Genomic DNA, 21353 nt, shown 5'->3' with positions numbered 1-21353 from the left:
GATACTTCCTGTCAGTATTGTTATTGCATTGAATGTTTCCTCTCTGATAGCAATTCGTATAGCCTTGTAAGGCGCGTTAACGCCCTCTTAATCGGCAAGTCATGCTGGCCTTGGGAACCGTTTCACACTGACCTCTCACATATATTGCAATCTGTCCCTTTATACTTTCTTTGGTGGATTTTCTGTGCTTTCTGCTCATTATTACTCAGGCAGACTGGCGCGGGAAAGGTCCGTAACGCAACCTCCAAGCATTTAGACTTTTTTTAGGATACGTCTTGAGTCCACGCAAGGAAGTAGTCGTGAAAGCACTGTTTTCATTAGGAAGGCAAGGTCTTGTGAAACAATGCTTAATAAACCTTGTTAACTGAAACGGCATTCACCCCCAAAGATGAACAAGGGAAGGATTAGTATTGCGAAGAATGGGAAGCTGCTCCTGTCTTCGAGTGACAACGTAGATATCGTGTAGTGGAAAACAATCGAAAGTGGCAGAGAAGATGGCGGGATGGTGAAATTGGGAAGTTTCCGCGGGAAGAGTAGCCGGGCGTTGACTGAAGACTAGGGTGATAACTGCGAGAGGGGGTTCTGCACTGCACTGAACCGTGCAACCAGGTGCAACCGTACAACCAAGGGGGATAGACTCCAAATTTCGTTTCCATCTTTGCTTCTTTGTGATGGTGCGCAAGGCATTATCATACATGGTCATTATATGGTATTCGCCTACGACTATTCAATAATTTGGAATTTCGCTTCTTCTTTCACCTGTTTCGCTTTCAGTTTCAATAGCGAAACGATGCCTATGATATCAAACATCTGTGTGGGTAACATGAGGCATAAAAAACTGCAATATAATCGCTGCTTCTTAATTTGTACTGATTCCTGCTCCTGAGGCAGGCTGCTTTGGGGTTGTAGTGATATAAGATGACGACTCAGGGGGAATATATTGCAGGTTTTTATTCCTCACGTGGCCTATACTAAATTTGACGGCATAGTCATCACTCGGCTGTTGAAATGCAAACAGGTGGAAGAAGAAATTGAATTGTAAATTGTTTACCGGTCGTAGGCGAACACCACTAGGTTATCATTGTATAATGTAGCTAGCCCATCACTACAAAGAAGAAAACACGCGACCAACAATTTGGTGTCTATACTCCTCTAATACTTGCTACTTTGTTATTGAGCCGCGCATTCGGGATTATGGGCCCCAGTGTCACTTATAAGGGAATCACGTGACGCAAAAGAAGGATCTAGATTGTGAATTCTTCGCGAATCCACTGGCCCCAACCTGGCTTCGTTGATTACCGAAGCGTGCCAAAACCTTAATATGGAGTCTGATGATTTCCATTGGATTGTGACTTCTCCGCGCAGAATAAGGCGCAAAGGAGCTGAGAGGCATGTTTACACGTTTAAAGCCTAGTAATAATTCGATGATGTTCTTACTTCTGGTACTATATGCTCTGAGCTTTAAATCGGGTTCAGTGGCCCTGTCCAATGCAGTACATCTGCCTTTTTCTCATCCGATTAAGACCTTGCGGTCGCAATAAAGCGACATTAGCGCGAATGGCGTTATTTATTCTTTGGATGCTTGTGCACCACCACAGCACTTTGTCGCTCGAATATCACTATATGTCTTGTGACGATGTTGGCTGTGTTGTTTTCACTCTCAGTTGAGAGCTCATGTTCCCATAACTGTACAATTTTACGACTTTTATGAAACGAGAACGACAAACACATCTCGCAATCATGAACCCGGTTGCTGAAGATTATTAGGCTGGTAAAATAAGCAGTAACAAAATAAATTGCACAATTTAAGCCTTTTAATAACCTTGAGACTAAAAATTGTGGGAGCTTTTTAATTATTTTTGAATAACGTCTTTTGCACTGGTTCCGCAGTCCACAAGAGAGACTTTCACTGATCAATTTTACGAAGACGATGATTGGCTTAATTGCATTGGAATAGTTAATCTTGCTTTATATAAAGTTTCGCTAGCAATAATATGCTGTCTATTGAATTTCCTTCGTCGTAGCCACATTTCCTTCCTGCGTCTTTTTTTACCTCTGAGCAATACGCGGAGTTAACGAGACTTTAGCCAGCCTGCGGAGTGTCCCGTAAATATAGCCCGTCATTCTTCATTAGCTAATATGACATGTTATTAGTTTTTGCGAACACACCCTAATATGTTCATTTTAAGAGTGCTGTTCCAAAGTAACTTGCGAGCATGGCTGATGCGGCTAGTTGGTAGTTCATGACAGCTAGTAATACAACGCAACGCAACCTTATACTGAGGTCAGGAAAAAAGGGGACGCGGTGGGGTAGCCTCTTTTCGTTTTGCCCTTGCATAATGTTGCTCTGTGTTGCATTCCAAGCGTTAGCCGTGAAAGTGTTCATGAGGGACATCAGTTCTTCTCTACGGTGCTCGGGTCTGAAGTGTAAAGATTAAAGAAAAATACCGGAAAAGAAAAAGAGATAACGGAATGACAGATCTCTAGGCACAGCAAGTTGGCGATAAAGTAATAAAAATAATTACAGTCTGTCTGTGAAGAGCGCAAGTACGAAAAAGAGGGGACTGACGATGGCAGGTGAGGTCGCTGCAGTCAACAGGCAGAAACGGAGAAAACGGCGCCGAAGTTTTCAAAATAATGTCAAAACCGCCGGCCGGCAGCGACGACGTAGAGGGTGGGACAATTACAGACTACCCACTGAATACATTTCAGATGAAGATCTCGTTATGGATATGAAAAAGTACGTCTATATGAAACCTGAATTTTTTGCGTCCTCTGGATTCCTCAAATCGGGCTAGCACTGTCTCATTCTGTTTATTCATAGCATTAGGGAATCCAGACAGTGTGTGCAAATACTCTTTAGCCTTCTTTCAGAGTAGTGCAAACTTCCGCTTTATGTGCTTATTTCACTGCGGTATGTAGATTTATGCAAACTCCTTAGTACCTCAGAGCTCATACGGGACCATGTATATTAGGATCAAGTAAAAAAGGAAGGGTAAGGGAGGACTCCTAATTCTTATGAATAGGATAAAGCAGGACGTGTTGGTTTTGCTTATAAAAGATAGCGCAGAAGAACGAGTACAGCGGAGAGTAAGACACAAAGGGCGCTAACTATCCTCACTGCTATCGTTAGTTATGCTCTACTTGCTGAGTGTGTGGCAGCCTAGAGTGTGGAAGAGTTTTTTCATGCGCAGATAAATAGACACATGGAATGTCCCATTACTTGGGGCTTTTTGCGGACCGCTCGGCAGTCCCCGTTTTGTCGCCTGTTATAAAGTCCTCACAATTACAAAAAAAGCTCATGGCCGCTCAAGCAAGCAAGAGATTGCTTATATGTGATGCTTCTAGCGCACCTAGTAGTTGTTAGAGGACCACATTTTATTTAAACAGATGGCGCTAAATATTGGGAAGTTGCTTGGACGCGCTCCGACTTCTTTGCTTATTTCTTCCGACATTTGGTTCGCAGTTATTTCTGCATCAGCACGCCGGCGTTGGTAATAATCTAGTGTTATGTGAAAAATGCTAAGTTGATGGTTTGGATTTCTCGACACTGCGTACATGTTACTACAGGTTTAGCCCAACACTAATGACACACGCGTCAGGAGCTAGTCAGAACCAGTTTTAAATTGTACGCACTGCTTCATACAGCTGTACAGATTATTAGTTGAGAAGCTTGTTCCGTGGGCTCCTCATTCATTTTAGTAGGTTTAAATGGCAAAGCTAGTGTCCACAGAAAGGTAAAAACTTGTACTTATGAAAATAAATTTTCTCTTTAATGTTCTGGGCAAAATTTTCAGAAATGGTTATTCATATTGATGTCCGGTGAAGCTAGAACTGCGGAATAAATAGAACAAGGGGGGAATCTTTTTATATATGTGCAGAGTCCTCATCTTACATGAATGGTAATACCTAAAAGCGAAAGGGGACAGATTCCTGCCAAATAAGTTTTCTTAGCATGCAACGAATTGATGAAGAAAATTGCCTCTCCGGTTGTCACATATAATAGGTAGTCTAAAATAAAATTATGAAGGAAAGAGGTGTGAAGAAGACAACGTGGATAAACCGAAGAATAAAGAAGAAGAAGAAGCATTCGGTGAGTTGGAGAGAGATGATTGGTGGAGAATCATTCGGTGAGGTGGACAGAGATGATTGGTGGAGAAAAGAAGAAGACGACGACAAGGCTTACGTGGACTAATGCCAAGGCTATAAAAGAGCGACGGAGAGCGAGGCACGGGGGGAAAGAACAGAAAACCGGAGGCTCCGGCGGGTCGGGGACGCTTCGGCTGGAAGAGAGCAACGCCGGCTACTGCTCCGGTGAGCTCGCGTTCTACGGCTTCGCATCGTGGACTTCCTGCCGTTCCTGATCCCGTTCCGGGGAGTCAACGGAGGACGCTACCACCTGCTACGGCCAGGGGTGTCTCCAGCGCTGTTGCCGCCCATCCGGGTGGTGCCCCCAACGCCAACAACACCGGCATCACCTACACGGGCGCTTGGACCGGGAGCTTGTACGAGGCATCCAGCGACGCCGCCAGCAACGCCAGCCTAAGCACGTCGAACGCCGCCTCGATGCCGCCTGCGGGATCCGTATAACGCCGCAGCCGCACCGAACCAACCGTCAGCACGAACGCCGACCACGAATAGTAGAACACTAGTAGTCGACGCTAGTAGCAGTGTGCCCGGATCGTGTGTATTTATAGTCTTTGTGTTTTGTGTTAGTTTTGTTAGTTTTGTGTGGTAGTGTGTGTGTGTCAAGTAGGGTGTATTAAATTTGCGTCTGTGTCGGTACGCCTGTCGCCTAGTCCATTCTTTCGGTCCGAGTGTTCTCCGATGAGATGCGTGACACCGGTACATTAAGACGCTCTAATTGCTTCAATGTTTCGGTGCTTTCGGTGCTTTGGTGCGTCCTTTGTTTTCTGCATTGTCTTTAAAATCCTATAGTCCTTCCAATGCTTTTGTTCACATTAGGCTGTAATCTGTTAAACTTGCGCCTGAGCATCTGCCTTCTCCCCGAGCGGTAATATTTTCCGCTTATTTTGGAAACACTTCAAGCAGTTAGTAATGCGGAAATGCGAGAACGTTCGCTGTTTTTTTGCACAAATAACAGTTACCTGCCAATACATCTTGCGCGTCTTAGAAGCAGCCAATCTGATTGTCCAGGTAGGCAACAACAAGACAGCTCTTATTTCTTCTGAACGTTAACTGTGACCGTTGACACCCCGGCAAGTAACGACTGAACCGCACTAATTAAAGCCAAACTGCGCGTAAGACTCGTTCGGGCGGCGGGGCCGCGCGCGCGGGAGCCTCACAAAAACGACGCTCTCTCGGTGGCTTTCACTTTCACACTGACTTTATTTACACGGGTCGAAGTTTGACACAAAACACATGAATACGAAAGGGAACAGTGGGAAGGGGAGAAAAGAAGGCATCTCGAGCGGTTGGCCTCGGGCAGTCGGGAGAAAGAGCGATAGAGAGAGCCACTTGTGACCTTGGTCAGACCCGGCGCGAGGGCGGGTGTCGCGTTGCCCCACGTTGAGCGTCTTCCCGTTCCGTCCCTTCGGGGCCGTCTCCTATTTTCCACATCCTCCCCCGCAATGAGCTATTTCGGCTCATTGTGCACTATGTGACATGTCCCAACCTTGAAGTTCGAGAAGGAAAAGGGCTTGCACTGGTCGACGCATCTCCCCTCTGTTTGGGAGCACAATTTTGCAAGCGCGCACATTACCGTCCCTTCCTGAGAAGGTCTCCTTGGCTCTCGCCATCGGCCACATCTGGCGGGGCGTCCGTTCATCGCCGAGCAGCACAATAGCGCCTTCCTGTATGCTTCGCTCCTGTGTAGGCCTGGTGAAATGAACGGACCTCAGTTCTAAGAGATACTCCCGCCTCCACCGTTTCCAAAACAAATCCACAAGTGCGACGCGGTACTTCCATTTTCTTTGCAGCGTTCCACGCGTCGACTTCGCAGAAGTGGCCGCAGTCGTGGACGGCAAAGCTGTTAGCCGTCGTCCAACAAGGAAATGAGCGGGTGTTAGAGGAGCTGGCTCCCCCGCATCCGAGTGGACATAAGTGAGGGGACGGGAATTTACGACTGCCTCGACTTCTGTGAGAACTGTGTGGAGGCTGTCGAAATACAGGCTGCTTCTGCCGAGTGTTTTGCGAAGGCACGTTTTCACGGTCCGAACCATTCTTTCCCAGAAGCCGCCCCACCAGGCCGCTCTTTCCACAATGAATCTCCAGGACATTCGGTGTTCGCTGAGATATGCCTGGACCTCTGTTCCCCTCGATGCCCGAAACATCACTGCAATGTCTTTTGACGCTCTTTTAAAGGTCAGAGCGTTATCAGAATAGATTATTTTGCACATCCCGCGATAGAAACAAACCTTCTGAGAGCCCTCAGGAAAGAGTTAGATGTGAGGGCTCTCACGAGCTCGATATGGACTGCTCTGGTTGTCGCGCATGTAAAGAGAGCGATGTACGCCTTGCGAGTCACTCCATTTTCACTGCAGAATAGCGGCCCCGCAAAGTCGACACCTGCGATCTGGAAGGGGTCAGCCTTGGTGACGCGTTCAGGTGGAAGAGGGGCTACGGGTTCAGCTGCGGGACGGCAACTTTGTCTCTGGTATGGAACGCAGCGCCTGATTACCGACTTTATTGCTTGTCTTCCTCTCAGCACCCAGTAGCGCTCACGGAGATGGCATAGGGTGTCTCGCACTCCAGCATGCAGCAAGTGCATGTGCTCGCGAGCGATGAGCAATAATGCGAACCGGTGTGCGCAAGAGATTAGTACTGGATGTTTTGTTTCTTCCTCTTCGGCGCTATATTGGAGTCTACCGTCAACCTTGAGTAAACCATCAGCATCGAGGTAGGGGTTGAGAGCTAGGATGGGCGATCTCTTGTCGAGTGGAGTTGACGACTGAAGTGCGCCTATTTCCTTCGAGAAGCTTGTCATTTGTGACAGTCGAAGCCAGTAGTTCTCGGCCTCCGCCAGTTCTGGTGCTGTTAACTCTCCTTCTCGTTTCAGCGAGGGGTTCCGAGAGTTATGCAGAAAGCGCTCAATCCAGGCTGTTACGCGAAGGACTCTGGTCAAGGAGCTGGTGTTTTCAATATCTAGCAAAGGCTCCGATGCACTGCAGCTCACTGTATTGAGCACTTGCACGACTCTTTCCTCCTCTGTGCAAACCTTGTTATCAATCTGTGGCAGAACAGTGGGGTACACTGTTGAAATCTTCAGCCAATCAGGTCCGGTCCACCAGGTTTTACTGTCAATCAAGCTGGATTGCATTATGCCCCTTGTCAACAAGTCAGCGGGGTTTTCCTTTCCAGGGCAATGCCTCCAGTCTAAAGGATCCGTCAGAGATTGAATCTCTTGCACTCGGTTGGCAATGAAAGGTTTCCACCTCAGAGCAGAGCTCTTTATCCAGCTCAGTGCAACAGTCGAGTCACTCCAGCAATGGACTGAAAGAGCTGTCACATTCATCTGCTGAATAAGCGTTTTGGCCAACCGAGCTCCAAATAGAGCCCCCATTAGCTTCAACCGCGGCAATGACAAGCGTTTTAACGGAGCCACCCTTGACTTTGCTATCAAAAGGGATACAGTGAAGCTCCCGTCTTCATTTTTTGACTTCACGTAAGCTACGGCACCGTAAGCTTTGGGGCTGGCATCACAGGAAACATGTAGCTCCGGCTCGGCATGTTCTCCCTTCAAGGCGACTTTGCGAGGTACTGAAATGCAGCGAAGCTCAGTAAGCTGCTGTCACCAACTCTTCCATTTCTCTAATACGTCTATTGGCAGCTTCTCATCCCAGTCTGTACCGCGCTCCCAAAGGGTTTGAAACAAAATCTTCGCTGTAGTGGAGATCGGGGCGAGGAAACCGAAAGGGTCGAAAATACGCGCTGACGCTTGCAGCAAAGATCTCTTCGTATCCTGCCGCGTTCTCAAGAAATCTATTAGGGTGTTCATCTCAAACACGAATTCGTCAGCGTGAGGCCTCCTTTCGACACCGAGGATCTTTGTCGTCGTGAGCTCCGGCAAGCTGCCTCGTGCGTTATCACTTTCAAATATCATCGTTGCAAGCTCTGCCGCATTCGATCGCCACTTGCGCAGATGCATGCCGGCCTTGTTCATAATGCACTGCGATTCTTCACAGATCCGCTCCGCCTCCTCTATGGTGTCAGTGCCCGTCACTACATCGTCCACATACAGGTCATTTTTGAGTACATTCGCAGTGCTCGGATAAATGTACTGCATGGACCCTATATGGTGTTTGAGAGTTGCCGCAAGCAAAAAGGGACTCGATGTTGCTCCGAACGGCACTCTCGTCATACGGTACTCTTTGACAGGGGGCAGAGGTTCCGACTGCTTGGGCGCTTGTTCATACCACAGAAAACGCAGGGCGTCGCGGTCACTTTCGGCGAGCTGCACCTAAAGGAATGCCTTTTCTATGTCTGCCATGATAGCGATGCTGTGGGTTCGGAACCTGATTAGGATGTCTGAAATATTTGGATTCAAATTTAGTCCCGCAAACAGAACATCATTGAGCGAGAGCTGACCTTTTGCGCTCGAGGACGCGTCGAAAACAACTCTCAGCCTGGTTGTCTCACTTGTCGGTCTGACAACGCCTCGATGCGGGAGGTAATAAATAGGTCCCTTTGGGGACTCACCATTTCTGTTGACCTCCTCGGCGTGTCCGGAAACCAGGTATTCTCGCAGCGCTTGGTCGTAAGCTTGCATGATGTCGTCACTTCTCAGCAGCTTGGCCGTTAATGACCGAAGCCTCTGCGCAGCTACCCCTTTATTGCCAGCTAAATCTGAAGCATTGTGTTTCCAGGGCAGGGCCACCTGATAACGACCATCTCTGTAAGTGACGGTTTCTTGGAAGTCTTTAAGAACTTCGTCTTCCTTGTTTGTGGCTTCTCTGTCGACTATCCCAAGGTGTTCCAGCTCCCAAAATGATTTCAGCTGTCTGGATAGGACGTCGTTGTCCTGTTGGGTGGTCACCAAGATGCGCATGACTCCGGTGGTTGTCGTCAAACACGTCGTCGCCGTTGTTTTAGAAACCATACCTTGTAATGTCCACCCAAAGATGGTCTCCACGGCAACGAGCTTGTCGCTGACACGCTTGACTTTTCCGGTGGTGACGTCCCAGTATCGGTCAGCGCCAATCAAGATACAGACGCCGGTGTTCTGTCGATGGTCGCCAGGAGCCAGATCAGCGAGCTGGAGCCCTTGGCCTGCAGCCAGGCTGGTAGCGGAGGCGTCCGGTGGTTGTAGAAAGTCCCCGGAAATCTCAGGAACCTCGAGGGCCTCGACTCGAATTATGTTGTCGTTATGCCGGCTTCGTAGCCATAACTCGACTCTGTTGCACGTTTTGATGCTTGGCTTCGTGGTCCCAAAGGTGTGAATGGCGAGACGTTCTTTGCCCACCACTCGAAGCTTAAGACGCCGGGAAACTTCTTCTTTTACGAAAGTTCGTTGGCTGCCACCGTCGAGCAGTATTCTAACCAAGGCGCGATTCTGTTTCGCTTCTGCCCAGGCTTGTGCTGTCTGCAGGAGCACGCTCGGAGTGGAGTTAGTCTGTGCCATCTGTAACGATGACTGCACGATAGTCTCAAGAGGTGCAGGGACGTTTCTTGCATGAGATGGTGTCGGCCTGTTTAACTCGCAGACGCCTGTAGCGTGCCGGGCGGAGCATTTCGCGCACTTAAGCCACATGGCTGATCGGCATTCGGTTGCCCGATGGTTCCTTTTCGCGCATTTGAAGCACCTTCTCTCTTTGGTCATGATTTCCTTCTTCATTTCTAGCGGAACGCAGACCACACAATCCTGCGGAAGGTGATCTTCTGCACAACAAAATGAGCACTGCGACTCTCTGCCTTTTACAGCGAAGACTGCTGTGGAAGGCGTCTTTCCCTTTAGGGTTGAACCCCTCGGTTTGAGAACAGTGCTCTGCGACTGGCGGCTGCTGTACTGTGCTCGTTCTCTGCTCTCCACTTCCATTCTTAAAAAAATCTAGGAAATCTTGGAGTTCGTCTTGGGGACTGGCTTTAGCTGTAGCTTTCTTCCGGCAGTATTCAAGGCACAGCTGATCAGGAATGTTTTTCCTTAAGACAGTCAGCAACAGCACGCCGTACGTACTCGATGTCACTCCCAGTGCCTCGAGGCTTCGGACTCCCGACTGGATTTCATCATAAAGGGTCCTAAGCCTTTCCGTGTCGTGGAGGTTGTGTACCGGGCGAACACCGAGCAACCGTGACATGTGTTCTTCGATTATGACGTCTTCTTTCCCGAATCTTTCCGTCAGGGTCTTGATCGCTACTGCGTAGTTTTCATTGCTTAGGGATAGCCCTTCGACAGCCGCGGCCGCCTTTCCTTTGAGGTAACTCGTCAAGTACTGGAATTTAGTGATTGCTGAAAGAACTTCATTCTTGTGAATTGTTGATTCAAACTGATTCCAAAATCTCTGCCATGATCGCAAGTCTCCGCTGAACTTAGCGATTTCCAGCTTCGGAAGTTTGGTAGTTGCTGACGGTAGCTGGCTAGTGGTGATGCCGGTGTTCACTGAAGACTGCGAATTAGGCACGGGAAGAGCCCCCGTTACTGACGGAGTTGTCGATCTATCTTCGCTCGAGGTTTGGTTACGTAGGGCTCTTTTGATGCGTGTTTTCGTGACGCTGATTTTCTCACTGAAGACAGATACGGCTGCCATTTCGGCGTCAAGTTCCTGCAGGTCTACCCTCTTCTCGATGCTCTCATTAACTGCTTTAAGCTCTTCTGATTGCTCGACAAGGAGGTCAAATTGTTCTTCCAGCTCACCGCTCTGGACTGCAGGCTCTTGTAGGAGTGTGGTGGCTGCTGTGATGATCCTGTCGATCGCTTGTCGTAGTGCGGCTTGCTTCTTCTGTAGTGGTTCCACGGCTTTCTCGATCACTGTTAACTAAGTTTCCCGGGTTTCGGCACCAAAAATGTTATTTCTTCTGAACGTTAGTAACTGTGTCCGTTGACACCCCGGCTAGTAACGACTGAACCGCACTAATTAAAGCCAAACTGCGCGTAAGACTCGTTCGGGCGGCGGGGCCGCGCGCGCGGGAGCCTCACAAAAACGACGCTCTCTCGGTGGCTTTCACTTTCACACTGACTTTATTTACACGGGTCGAAGTTTCACACAAAACACATGAATACTTTCACACTGACTTTATTTACACAGGTCGAAGTTTCACACAAAACACATGAATACAAAAGGGAACAGTGGGAAGGGGAGAAAAGAAGGCATCTCGAGCGGTTGACCTCGGGCAGTCGGGAGAAAGAGAGATAGAGAGAGCCACTTGTGACCTTGGTCAGACCCGGCGCGAGGGCGGGTGTCGCGTTGCCCCACGTTGAGCGTCTTCCCGTTCCGTCCCTTCGGGGCCGTCTCCTATTTTCCACAACAGCTTTGAGGATTTCAAACGGCCTCCGAGCTCGGCGACGGGGATGCACATGTTGGAGTTTCGCGATTCGCTGTCGAGACATGAAAGCCTGTTGAGAGCAGGCTTACACTTCCTGTGCGCAAGTCAGAGAAATTGGAAGATTTATGGGCTATTAAATGATTAGAGCCAGAGTACCTCAGGAGATACTCGTCAGAGTACATAACATCGGCTTTGCCATAACGTTACCATCGTAGTCATAGTCATCATCACTAGCCCGACTACGTCACCGCCGTAGTAAGTAGTGGCATACTAATCTAGCCTACAGCGCCTAAAGTGCAATTTCATGCGTATTGCATAAATCCCCGAGGTAAGAAAAGGATACATTTTCAAGCCGCAATCAACTCAGATGCCTATTATTCATTATCTTTTTGCTGGTACGCGGTTGCACACAAATGAGAGCTCAGTCATTGTGCAACACGAAAACACCAGGTCTGTGCGCTCAAGCAAGACGGCCAAGTGTTTCCTAATGGGGCACGTTTGAGCACTCTTTATGTGAGCATTTCATGTCTGGCACTTCGTAGTCACACGCCTTGCCTCCATATTAGACTTTCCAATGGCCACGATTCCGCTAACAAAAGTGCACCAAAAATCTATAGTCAAACAAAATGGGCATATATAGCTTGTCAGCGTGCTCCAACTATTCGAGAAAGGTATGTGTGCACTTAGCATCGAAACTTCAAAGCAAAACAAGGCAGTATTGTTCTAGAATGTTTTTCTTTCTTGTAAATATGTTAAGGGACAAACACGAGTTTTCCTTTTCATCTAACGATTACAGACATTGCCGGCAGACCGCAAAGGCGCGTAAACGAGAGCAATAGCATAGTTGACGCGAATCGAAAGCGTGAAATCATATTCAATCGGATATCATTACTGCGTGGAGAAATGCGTTTGTATAGAGATGGGCGCGCCGTAATTGGTGAACTCCGTCTCAAAGGAAACTACTAATGATAGTTCAGGCACCACAAATGAAAGCGGTGACTTCAGGGCCCTTCAATAATTAATTTTCGAAAAACTTTACTGATTACCGTATTCAGTCGCGCAAGCAGTGTCAGAGATTCTACTGGGCGCTCAGAATCTAAAACTAAAATTCTGCAGGATGGAATCTTTTTGCATAAACTTTGTTGCTCCAACTAACAACTATCGCTTCCTGGCGTTTGCTGTTTGGTAAAAGCAAAGGCACAAGCCGCGCAGAGCAGCAGGTTAATTTTTCTATACTTGACATCCAGCCTTTCCTGCGCTCTCGCATTTTGAACTAGAAAAGCATCGACTCGCTAAGTCAACCATGAAACATCAGCTGACGGCATTTCTTCTGCTTCACTATTTGCAACTTTTTTGCCTGAGTCGGTGCACTATCAGACATTTGAAAACGACAATCTTAAATAAATCATTTGTTCGCAGCGCTTGTGCCTGGTTGGTACGTGAGTGTGAACGTTTATGCGATTATTGTTCACAATTTATACACCTCCACGTGCACGATCCACAAGTGCAGCATATGCGTTGCACGCCGCAGCAGCCGCCGTAGCCTATGCTCCTTCGTTCGCTTCCTTGTCCACAAACTGTGGCGGTCAGCCACACATTACTTGCTCATTACTTCCAGCTCCGCTCATGCGTATTAAAGCTTTCGTGAACTCCACGGCATTAACCGATAGACCTATTTCCTTTTTTTTTTGCTCTTCACATGTAGCCAATCAACAAAGACTTGGAGTAATCGTCGGTTTGGAAATATAAAGCTCAAAGCGTAGCTTTTAAGAAGAGCAAGGTTGCGGGCTAGTTGGTAATGCATTGTACTCAGTAACAGCGCGATGAAACGCGGACAGAACGTTGAAACGACACACACGAGCGCTGACTCACAACTCCGAGTTGTGACAACTCACAACTTAGTTTTGAGTCAGCGCTCGTGTGTGTCGTTTCTTCGTGTTGTCCGCGCTTTATTGCTATGTTACTGAGTACGTAGCTTTTAACTCGTGTTCTTAGGAGGACCGTGTAAAGTGCGCCAGAAGTTTATGCCGTGCCACTGCCATACATTGCACGCTTAACGATCCCTTGACATGGTCCTTCGACGTATTGTACTCTTGTACTTCGTGGAATAATAGAAGAGCCTGTGATTCTATTCCCTAAGTTTGAGTGGCCTCGGCACACTGTATATTAAAAAAAAATGCCCTTGAAATCAAGATCGGGAAACACCGCCTACTGACAGCGTCCGGCACACTGATTTGCTCGCGTGCCGTCACAAGGACATACTCGCTGGAGCGTCGTCTGCGATTAGGGTTACGATTTAAAAAGACGTGTCTCCTGGTTTTTCGTGGGTGATATAAGTAGCGGTCGTACCCCGTATAGGAGTAACTCACGAACATGTTACAGCGCAAACGCGATAGAAGAAACATTGATTTTCGTCGGTGTTGTTAAAGCCCTGCCACACTAGGCAGGTGCAAAGCAGACGGTCAGCGGATGTCTTACCTTAGACACCGGTCAGTCAAATTATACCGGCGATGACGTAATAACGGTCAACGGTCCCCGTTCGTTGTAGGGCGACAGGTTTTCAGGTAAGCGACGTCGACAAAATCGACAAGCGGACGGTCACCCGATGAGGCAACGGCCTGCATAACTGCGCTTGAATATACTGTATATGTATAAAAAAACGAAAAAAAGCGGGTGTATTTCATATTTTCGCACTTCAGCACTTGCAAATGACCAGCTTTGCAAGAAATTTTCGTCCACACCGCATCGCCGGCCCCTTCCGGGAGGAGCAGGCCTAGCTAGTACAATACGATAGCTGTGTGTGATTTCGGCTATTCCGGAGGGCGCATTCGAAATGTTTAACAAATAAAAATGGCCATCGAGTGTAGTGCTGACAACAGTGAACTCATATTGTTGATTGCTAACATGGCAGGACGCGCGTATGATAAGCTGGAAGTAGCGCTGGGGCTAGGGCTGTCGAGGAATGCTGAAGGCACACGGCAGTGGTCATCGGCGCCACTTGTGGACAACAAATTTGGGGGATGTATTGAATGCAATTGGTCACCCAGCATAATTCCGGAAAAAGCAGTTTGAAAACAAGTCATGGTCACACCGGAGAAAGTAGATGATGTAATTAGGGGGAATCGCTGGGTTCTACGCATTGACAACAGCCCGGCCGTCAAGCGTTTCCCAGGCAGGCGATCGGATCATAGGCGCTTCTTGCAGCAACATTGTATTGCATTGCGGGTGAACAAGTAAAGCTCCAACTTGCTCGGAAGAGAAGGGAATATTTCAGACAATGAGAGCTCAGCTTTTGCTTTTGAGCTGTTTGTTTAAAGCTGTGTGATGAACAGCGGCGGCGCTGGAGCGCAGTCGTAGGAATCGGTGATTCGGCGCGTTTCTGGGGCAATTTCACGCTGACATAGTAAATTCTAAATTATCTATTATTATCTTAAAGCAATAATTTGTGTAATATGTGGGCAATTTGCTTAACGAGCAGCAGAACAAACAGAAACATAAGGCAGCACATAATACGAGAAGCCGGTGCAGTTACGTGCTGCTGCGGGCGAAGCAAAATGAATACGGCGTCTATTATTCGTTCCGGGCAGTGGTGTGTTCGAGTCACGATGGAAATCGATCGCGACTCATATGTATGTTCGACTAACACGCACAATAACAGCTTCAAAATCATGTATGCAGCGATAAAGCCGTCGCATTGAACTTCAACTCCTAGATGGCTAGTTTTCTTCAACCTGTTACAACTCAAAACCCTAGAAAAGTGCCGTTTATCATGCAATGGAACTGCGCTGGGATTATAAGTCGATTAGCAAAACTAAAATTGTTCTTGAAAGAGACCTGTGTTCCAGTACTGGCCCTCTCGGAGGCTGGCTTGCCAAGCGGGAGGTCTTTGCCGGGATACGTCGCCCCCAAGAGTTGCAGCATAAAGTCTTTTCCCGCAGGAAGTGCCGCCCTTTACATACGAAGGGAGATTCCTCATGTGGCTTTGAACGTCACCGATCTTTGCACCGATAGTATTGAGGTAGTGGCTGTGAGGATTCGGCTCGCCTTCCGAGCTCTGTCCATTGCATCAGTATACATGTCCCCGCGGAAGAAGGTCGATATGGCTTTGTTCCTCCAGCAACTTTGTGACCGCTGCCCAGCACCCAGAATCATCTGCGGTGACTTCAACGCCCACCACCCTGCCTAGGGTGACAGGAACACAGATCCTCGCGGACGCCAACTTGTAGAAGTCATCGACAGTTTGGGCCTGTGCGTGGCCAATGACGGAAGTCCCACTTTCTTTCGGCCTCCAACCTCACCCACATCTATAGACCTAACCTTACATTCACCTGACGTCCGTGTGCAGTGGTCAACTACAGCTGACCGAATGGGAAGTGATCACTACCCGATATTTGTGTTTACTGCCGACTTCCATCTGCGTGGTCCTAAAATTTGCCATGTTGTTAATTGGGACAAATACAGGGAGCACTTAGCCTGTGTTTCCGGTGATGTGACAGACAAAATTATTTATGCTAAGATGGCTGCTACCATGGCGCTCAAGCTACCTGATCATTTTCCGACTCCGGATTTAAAACTCAGGAACCTCTGCGCAGCGCGCAGAAGGGCGGAGCGACAACTGTTGCGGAAGAAAGACGACAGAGCCTTGAAGACAACTTTCAACAGGCTCAACTCTGCCATTAGACGTCATGCGAACAAGCTCTGTAGGTCCCAGTGGGCATTCTTTTGCGCTAGTTTGAGTGTTTTCTCACCGATAACGAGAATTTGGAGTGTCGTTGGCAGTCTTGCTGGTGGCTCTCGTCCGAGTAAACCTTTCGAGGCGCTTGCATTGCGCACGCAGAAACATCTCGTGTGCTTGGCAGAGGAATTTGCGGATGCATTTGTAAATTCCAGACCAGGCATTCATCCCTGCGCTCTGCCTGCTACGTCTCCGTCTGTTATGGACGCCCCGTTCACACTTCGAGAACTACAGACAGCGCTCCGCAGCCTGCGGCGTCGCTGTGCACCAGGTCCTGACGGCATTACCAATCAAATGTTACACAACCTGCCTCTGGAACACCGAAAGATGCTCCTAACCTATCTCAATCGAGTGTGGGAGTCTGGTGACGTTCCCTCTTCATGGAAGGTGGCTTGTGTAGTCCCACTGCTGAAGGCTAGCAAAGAGATGACAGACGCGGCCTCGTATCGTCCTGTATCGCTGACATCGTGTGCGGCTAAGCTCATGGAGAAGATGGCAAGTAAGCGTTTGTCTTGGTGGCTTGAGGATAGAAGGGCACTACCAACATGCATCACTGGATTCCGCACAGGTTTAAGCGCGCAAGATAGCGTCCTCGACTTGATGAGCCACATTGAACATCAGAGTGGTTTTGGACTTTCAACACTAGCTATTTTCTTAGACGTATCAAAGGCTTATGATAGCGTCCTCCAGAGCTCAATACTGAATAGTCTGCAGGTCATAGGCGTACAGGGCTATCTTCTGCGATTCATTCACTCATTTCTCAGTGATCGTAAATTTCGAGTGCGGTTAGGCAGTACAATGAGCTCCGAAAGGGCGGTATCGCGAGGCGTGCCTCAGGGTAGTCTCCTGTCCCCAACGCTCTTTAATGTTGTCATGGCTGGTCTTCCCGCAAAAGTGCAAAAACATTGTAGGCATGTCCATATGTCGATATATGCAGACGACATTTGTCTTTGGTTAACCGGATATCAACACAAACGCTTAGCTCTATTAGCGCGACAGGCCGTGCTTTCAGTTAAAAGTTACCTTCAAGGTGTTGGGTTGACTCTCTCGGTGGAAAAATCTGGCTTCGTCCTGTTTCCAGGTAGGGGACGACGGTATGCGCGGCTGAGCATAGACCTTGATCAGTCTTGCCTTCGTCAGGTTAACCACATACGTTTTTTGGGCGTCACTATTGACTCACGTCTACAGTGGCGATGAGCTGTGGACTCGATTGTGGCTTCACTATCTTCGCGTCTCAATGTGCTTCGTAGAGTTGCTAGTGAGCAATGGGGAAACCATCCTGCTTCAATGATCAGGCTTCACGATGCCCTGGTGACAAGTCGCATAATGTACCAGCTCCCTTAATTTCCCCTTCGGTATCGCAGCTGGAACGCCTTGAGGTTTTGCACAGAATGGGACTAAGGAGGGCTCTCGGCGTTCCGCAGGCTGCTCCAAACAATGCAGTACTGTATGAGTCTCAATCGAAACCTCTTCGGCTAGCCGCTTCACAAAGACTTTTGCTGCAAATTGGCCGCCTCAGAGAGACTGTTGCCGGGAGAGCGCTTCTACAGCGCCTTCGAAAGAGATCTGAATCCCGGGCGTACTTGGCTTTAAATACTCTTCGTTCTTTGGGTCTCGACCTTCGAGATCGACCTAAGACGTTGAAGCCACCTTGGTCCTTTCCGAGCCTCGATTGTTCCTTGACAATTCCCCACGTTCGCGCTAAGCGGAATTCTCCTTTAGCGGCAATGCGTTCGCTCGTACTGGAGCATCTTGAGACCGAATATGCCAGTCATCTTCAAATTTTTACAGACGGCTCTGTGGACAAGGTCAGAGGATCTAGTGCAGCTGCTTTTTATATTCCGTCTTTGAAGTATGATTGGTCTGTTCTTTTTACTAAAGTCGTGTCCTCCACAATGGCCGAAAGCGTTGTCATTGAGGCAGCTCTAAAGAAGCTACGGTGTTGTACGCCTCAACCTACTGTCATAATTACGTATTCAAAATCTGCCCTTCAAAGGTTAGAGTACGGGTTCCCCACTGATGCCTTGAGTCTTAGATCCCTACGTTTGGTGCAGAATCTACATAGCAAAGGCTTCTCTATACGTTTTCAATGGGTGCCCTCGCACATAGGTGTCTTAGGCAACGAGATAGCAGACAACTTCGCCCATACAGCTCTCTCCGGGATTCCAGTACATGGAGTCCCTCATGAAGTCAAGCAAATGTTCAGAGATGTGGTGTTGTGCCACTTCAGTTCTTTGTGGAGCTCTCCTCATCAGCCATGTGTGACCAAGGGTCTCAAAAGGTAGCAAGCCACTTTGCTGCACCGCGTTCGCACGGATTCTGCTCGTACGCCGGCGTGGATGTATAAGACTGGCCTAGCGTTGTCACCATTGTGTTCAACGTGTGGTGTGTGTGCTGACATAGAACTTTACCTCTTGTGCTGTACTTTGTACAACGCGCAACGGGTTGTGTTATTCGGATCCCTCAAGAAGGCAGGAGTTCCTCACAGTTCTCTTCAGGACATTGTTTTCCGGCGCGGGAGCCAGTCGAGTAGAAGGGATGCTTCTCGCCTTCTTCTACTTTACCTGCAGGACACGGATTTGGCCTCCACATGGTGACCTCAGGAGTGTCTATTTGGGTTTTTGCGGACAGTGTTTCTGTGATTTCTATTTAAGTGTCGCTACGGTGGAGCAATTGCCGGCAGCAACTGCAAGGCTAATCCCACCGGTAGTTTACAACCACTCAACTCAACTCAACTCAGTGTTCTGGAGAGTCTTAATCTGGGCCATTTCACACATATTTTCGAAGGAAACCGGTCAAAAAATTTTGTGTTCCTTTTATTGTAGTCCTTGGCACTTCTGACTGATTTTACTAATAAAAACTGCTGGGGTTCAACGCGGCGTGAACAAAGTTACACTAGCGAAAACTCTGTTAGGCATCGTCTCCACTGTCTCAAATCAAATATCAAGGTCAAAAGTCAAGGTCAGGTACCCCATGGTCATAATCATATGATCACGTGGTCATATTACCATAGCTTGGGCCTTACCACCACGCAGTTATGTTCGGTTTGACCTTGCGAGGCATTTAAGATCATTGTCGATGTGTTGCCCACTGTCTCATATCAAATGTCAAGGTCAAGGTCAGCTACAAAATGGTCATAGTCGTATGATCACGTGGTCATACTATCATAGCTTGTGCCATACTACCATGGAGTTAAGTTCGGTTTGACCTTGTCAAGCACTGAAGATCACTGTCTCATCCGCATTGAAATCCGATGTTGCACCCCGAGGCGTAAAGCTTTCGCTATATAGGGCCATTTCATATGCTCATTTCATGCTGCAAGTTTTGCTGCAGTGCCGCCTTGTGCTGATTTCAGTTTCGAAATATTGATCCGACGGAGCAGCGGCCAGGAGGTTGGTAGTCGGCAACGCAACATCACCGCTGCGTCCTTCGTTGCACACAGCAGAAACGGGAAGTGCCGCTTTTCTCATGCGGCAGCACTTGGCTGCTAAAAGGAGACCACAATCTTAAAATACGGACGATATTCTTCAATGTGCATTCTTCAACCCTGTCTTTGCCAGCTACGCCCACCCTATTCCTGCGACCTTCTTGATCTCATTCGCCCACCTAACCTTCTGCCGGCCCCTGCTACGCTTACCTTCTCTTGGAATCCACTCCGTTACCCTTAAGAACCAGTGGTTATCTTGCCTTCGCAGTACATATGCCCTGCCCAAGCCCATTACTTCCTCTCGACTTCGACTAGGATGTCATTAACACGCGTGTGTTCTCTCACCCACTCTGCCCGCTACCGGTCACTTAACATTACACCTATAATTTTTCGTTCCATTGCTCGCGGCGTTCTCCTTAACTTAAGCTTCACCCTTTTCGTTAGCCTCCACGTTTCTACCCAGTAGGTGAGTAACGCTAAGATACAGCTGTTGTACACTTTCCTCTTGAGGGATATTGGTGAACTGCTATTCATGATCTGAAAGAAGCTGCCATATGCGCGCCAACCCATTCTTACCCTTCTAGTTATTTCCCTCTCATTATCCGGATCAGCGGTCACTACCTGCCCTATGTAGACATATTCCTTTACCACTCCCAGCACCTCGCTTCCAATTGTGAACTGCTGTCTCCTTGCTAGGCTGTTTAACATTACCTTGGTTTTCTTCACGTTAATTTTTAAACCCACCGTTCTGCTCTTCCTGTCTGAATCATTGATCATGATTTGAAATTCATCTCCAGAGTTACTCAGCAAGGTACTGTCATCAGCAAATCACATATTATTTAAGTATTCTCCATTAACTCTTATCCCCACCTGTTCTCAATTCAGGCCTTGGAATACCCCCTGTAAACAGGCGGTGAATAGCAATGTCGAAATCGTATCTCCTTGCCTGACGCCCATCCTTATTGGAACATCAGTGCAGACTTTATGGAGGACTACGCTAGCTGTGCAGTTGCTATATATATATATATATATATATATATATATATATATATATACCGCGGTCGAAACGTTGATAAATAAAAGTGTCTTTGTAGAAGTGCCCACTTCTCTTAAATATATATATATATATATATATATATATATATATATATATATATATATATATATATATATATATATATATATATATATATATATATATATATAAGGCTCGTCTACACCCTGATTCTGCAATGCCTGTATGACTGCGGAGGTTTCCACTGAGTCGAATGCTTTCTCATAATCAATGAAGGCTATATATAGGGGTTGGTTATATTCTGCTCATTTTTCTATCACCTGATTTGTAGTGTGAATATGATCTCTCGTGGAATACACTTTACGTAAGCCTGCCTGATCATTTGATTGATTGAAGTATAAGGTCGTCCAGACTCTGTTAGCGACTACCTGAGTAAATACCTTTTATGCAACCGACAGTAAGCTGATCAGTCTGTAGTTTTTCGAGTCGTTGGCGTCTTCTTTCTTATGAATTAAGGTAATGTTTGGTATCAATACATATGTAAATTAGTGCCAGCATTAAATTGACTGCCCGCGTGCCGACGAAGATCGCGCCCACATTATATAGAGGGACAAAAATGATAAAGCTTCTTTTAAAAGTCCACATCTGATTAAGCTTGTTACAGAGATATGTTATCAGGCACTTTCAATATCACTGAAGTTAAGAATTCCTGTAGGGCCAGACGAAGTGCTATCGTA

The 21353-nt window shown here is 47.7% G+C and overlaps 2 protein-coding genes across 3 annotated transcripts in view; one reads left to right on the top strand and one right to left on the bottom strand.

Moving 5' to 3' along the window:
• The window catches only part of LOC144133876 (uncharacterized), a 33522-nt gene extending 23942 nt beyond the window's left edge, over positions 1-9580 (bottom strand). Inside the window, exon 1 of the mRNA XM_077666944.1 lies at positions 8659-9580. Coding sequence (XP_077523070.1) covers positions 8659-9580 — 922 coding nt within the window. The remainder of the gene's footprint in view (positions 1-8658) is intronic.
• The window catches only part of LOC144132433 (uncharacterized), a 131781-nt gene that overhangs the window by 1731 nt on the left and 108697 nt on the right, over positions 1-21353 (top strand). The gene's annotated exons all lie outside the window — the stretch shown is intronic.

Source organism: Amblyomma americanum, chromosome 5, assembly GCF_052857255.1.
Source record: "Amblyomma americanum isolate KBUSLIRL-KWMA chromosome 5, ASM5285725v1, whole genome shotgun sequence".
Classification (NCBI taxonomy): Eukaryota; Metazoa; Arthropoda; class Arachnida; order Ixodida; family Ixodidae; genus Amblyomma; species Amblyomma americanum.
Note: the sequence above shows the minus strand (reverse complement) of the source record. Positions and strands in the feature narration are given on the sequence as shown.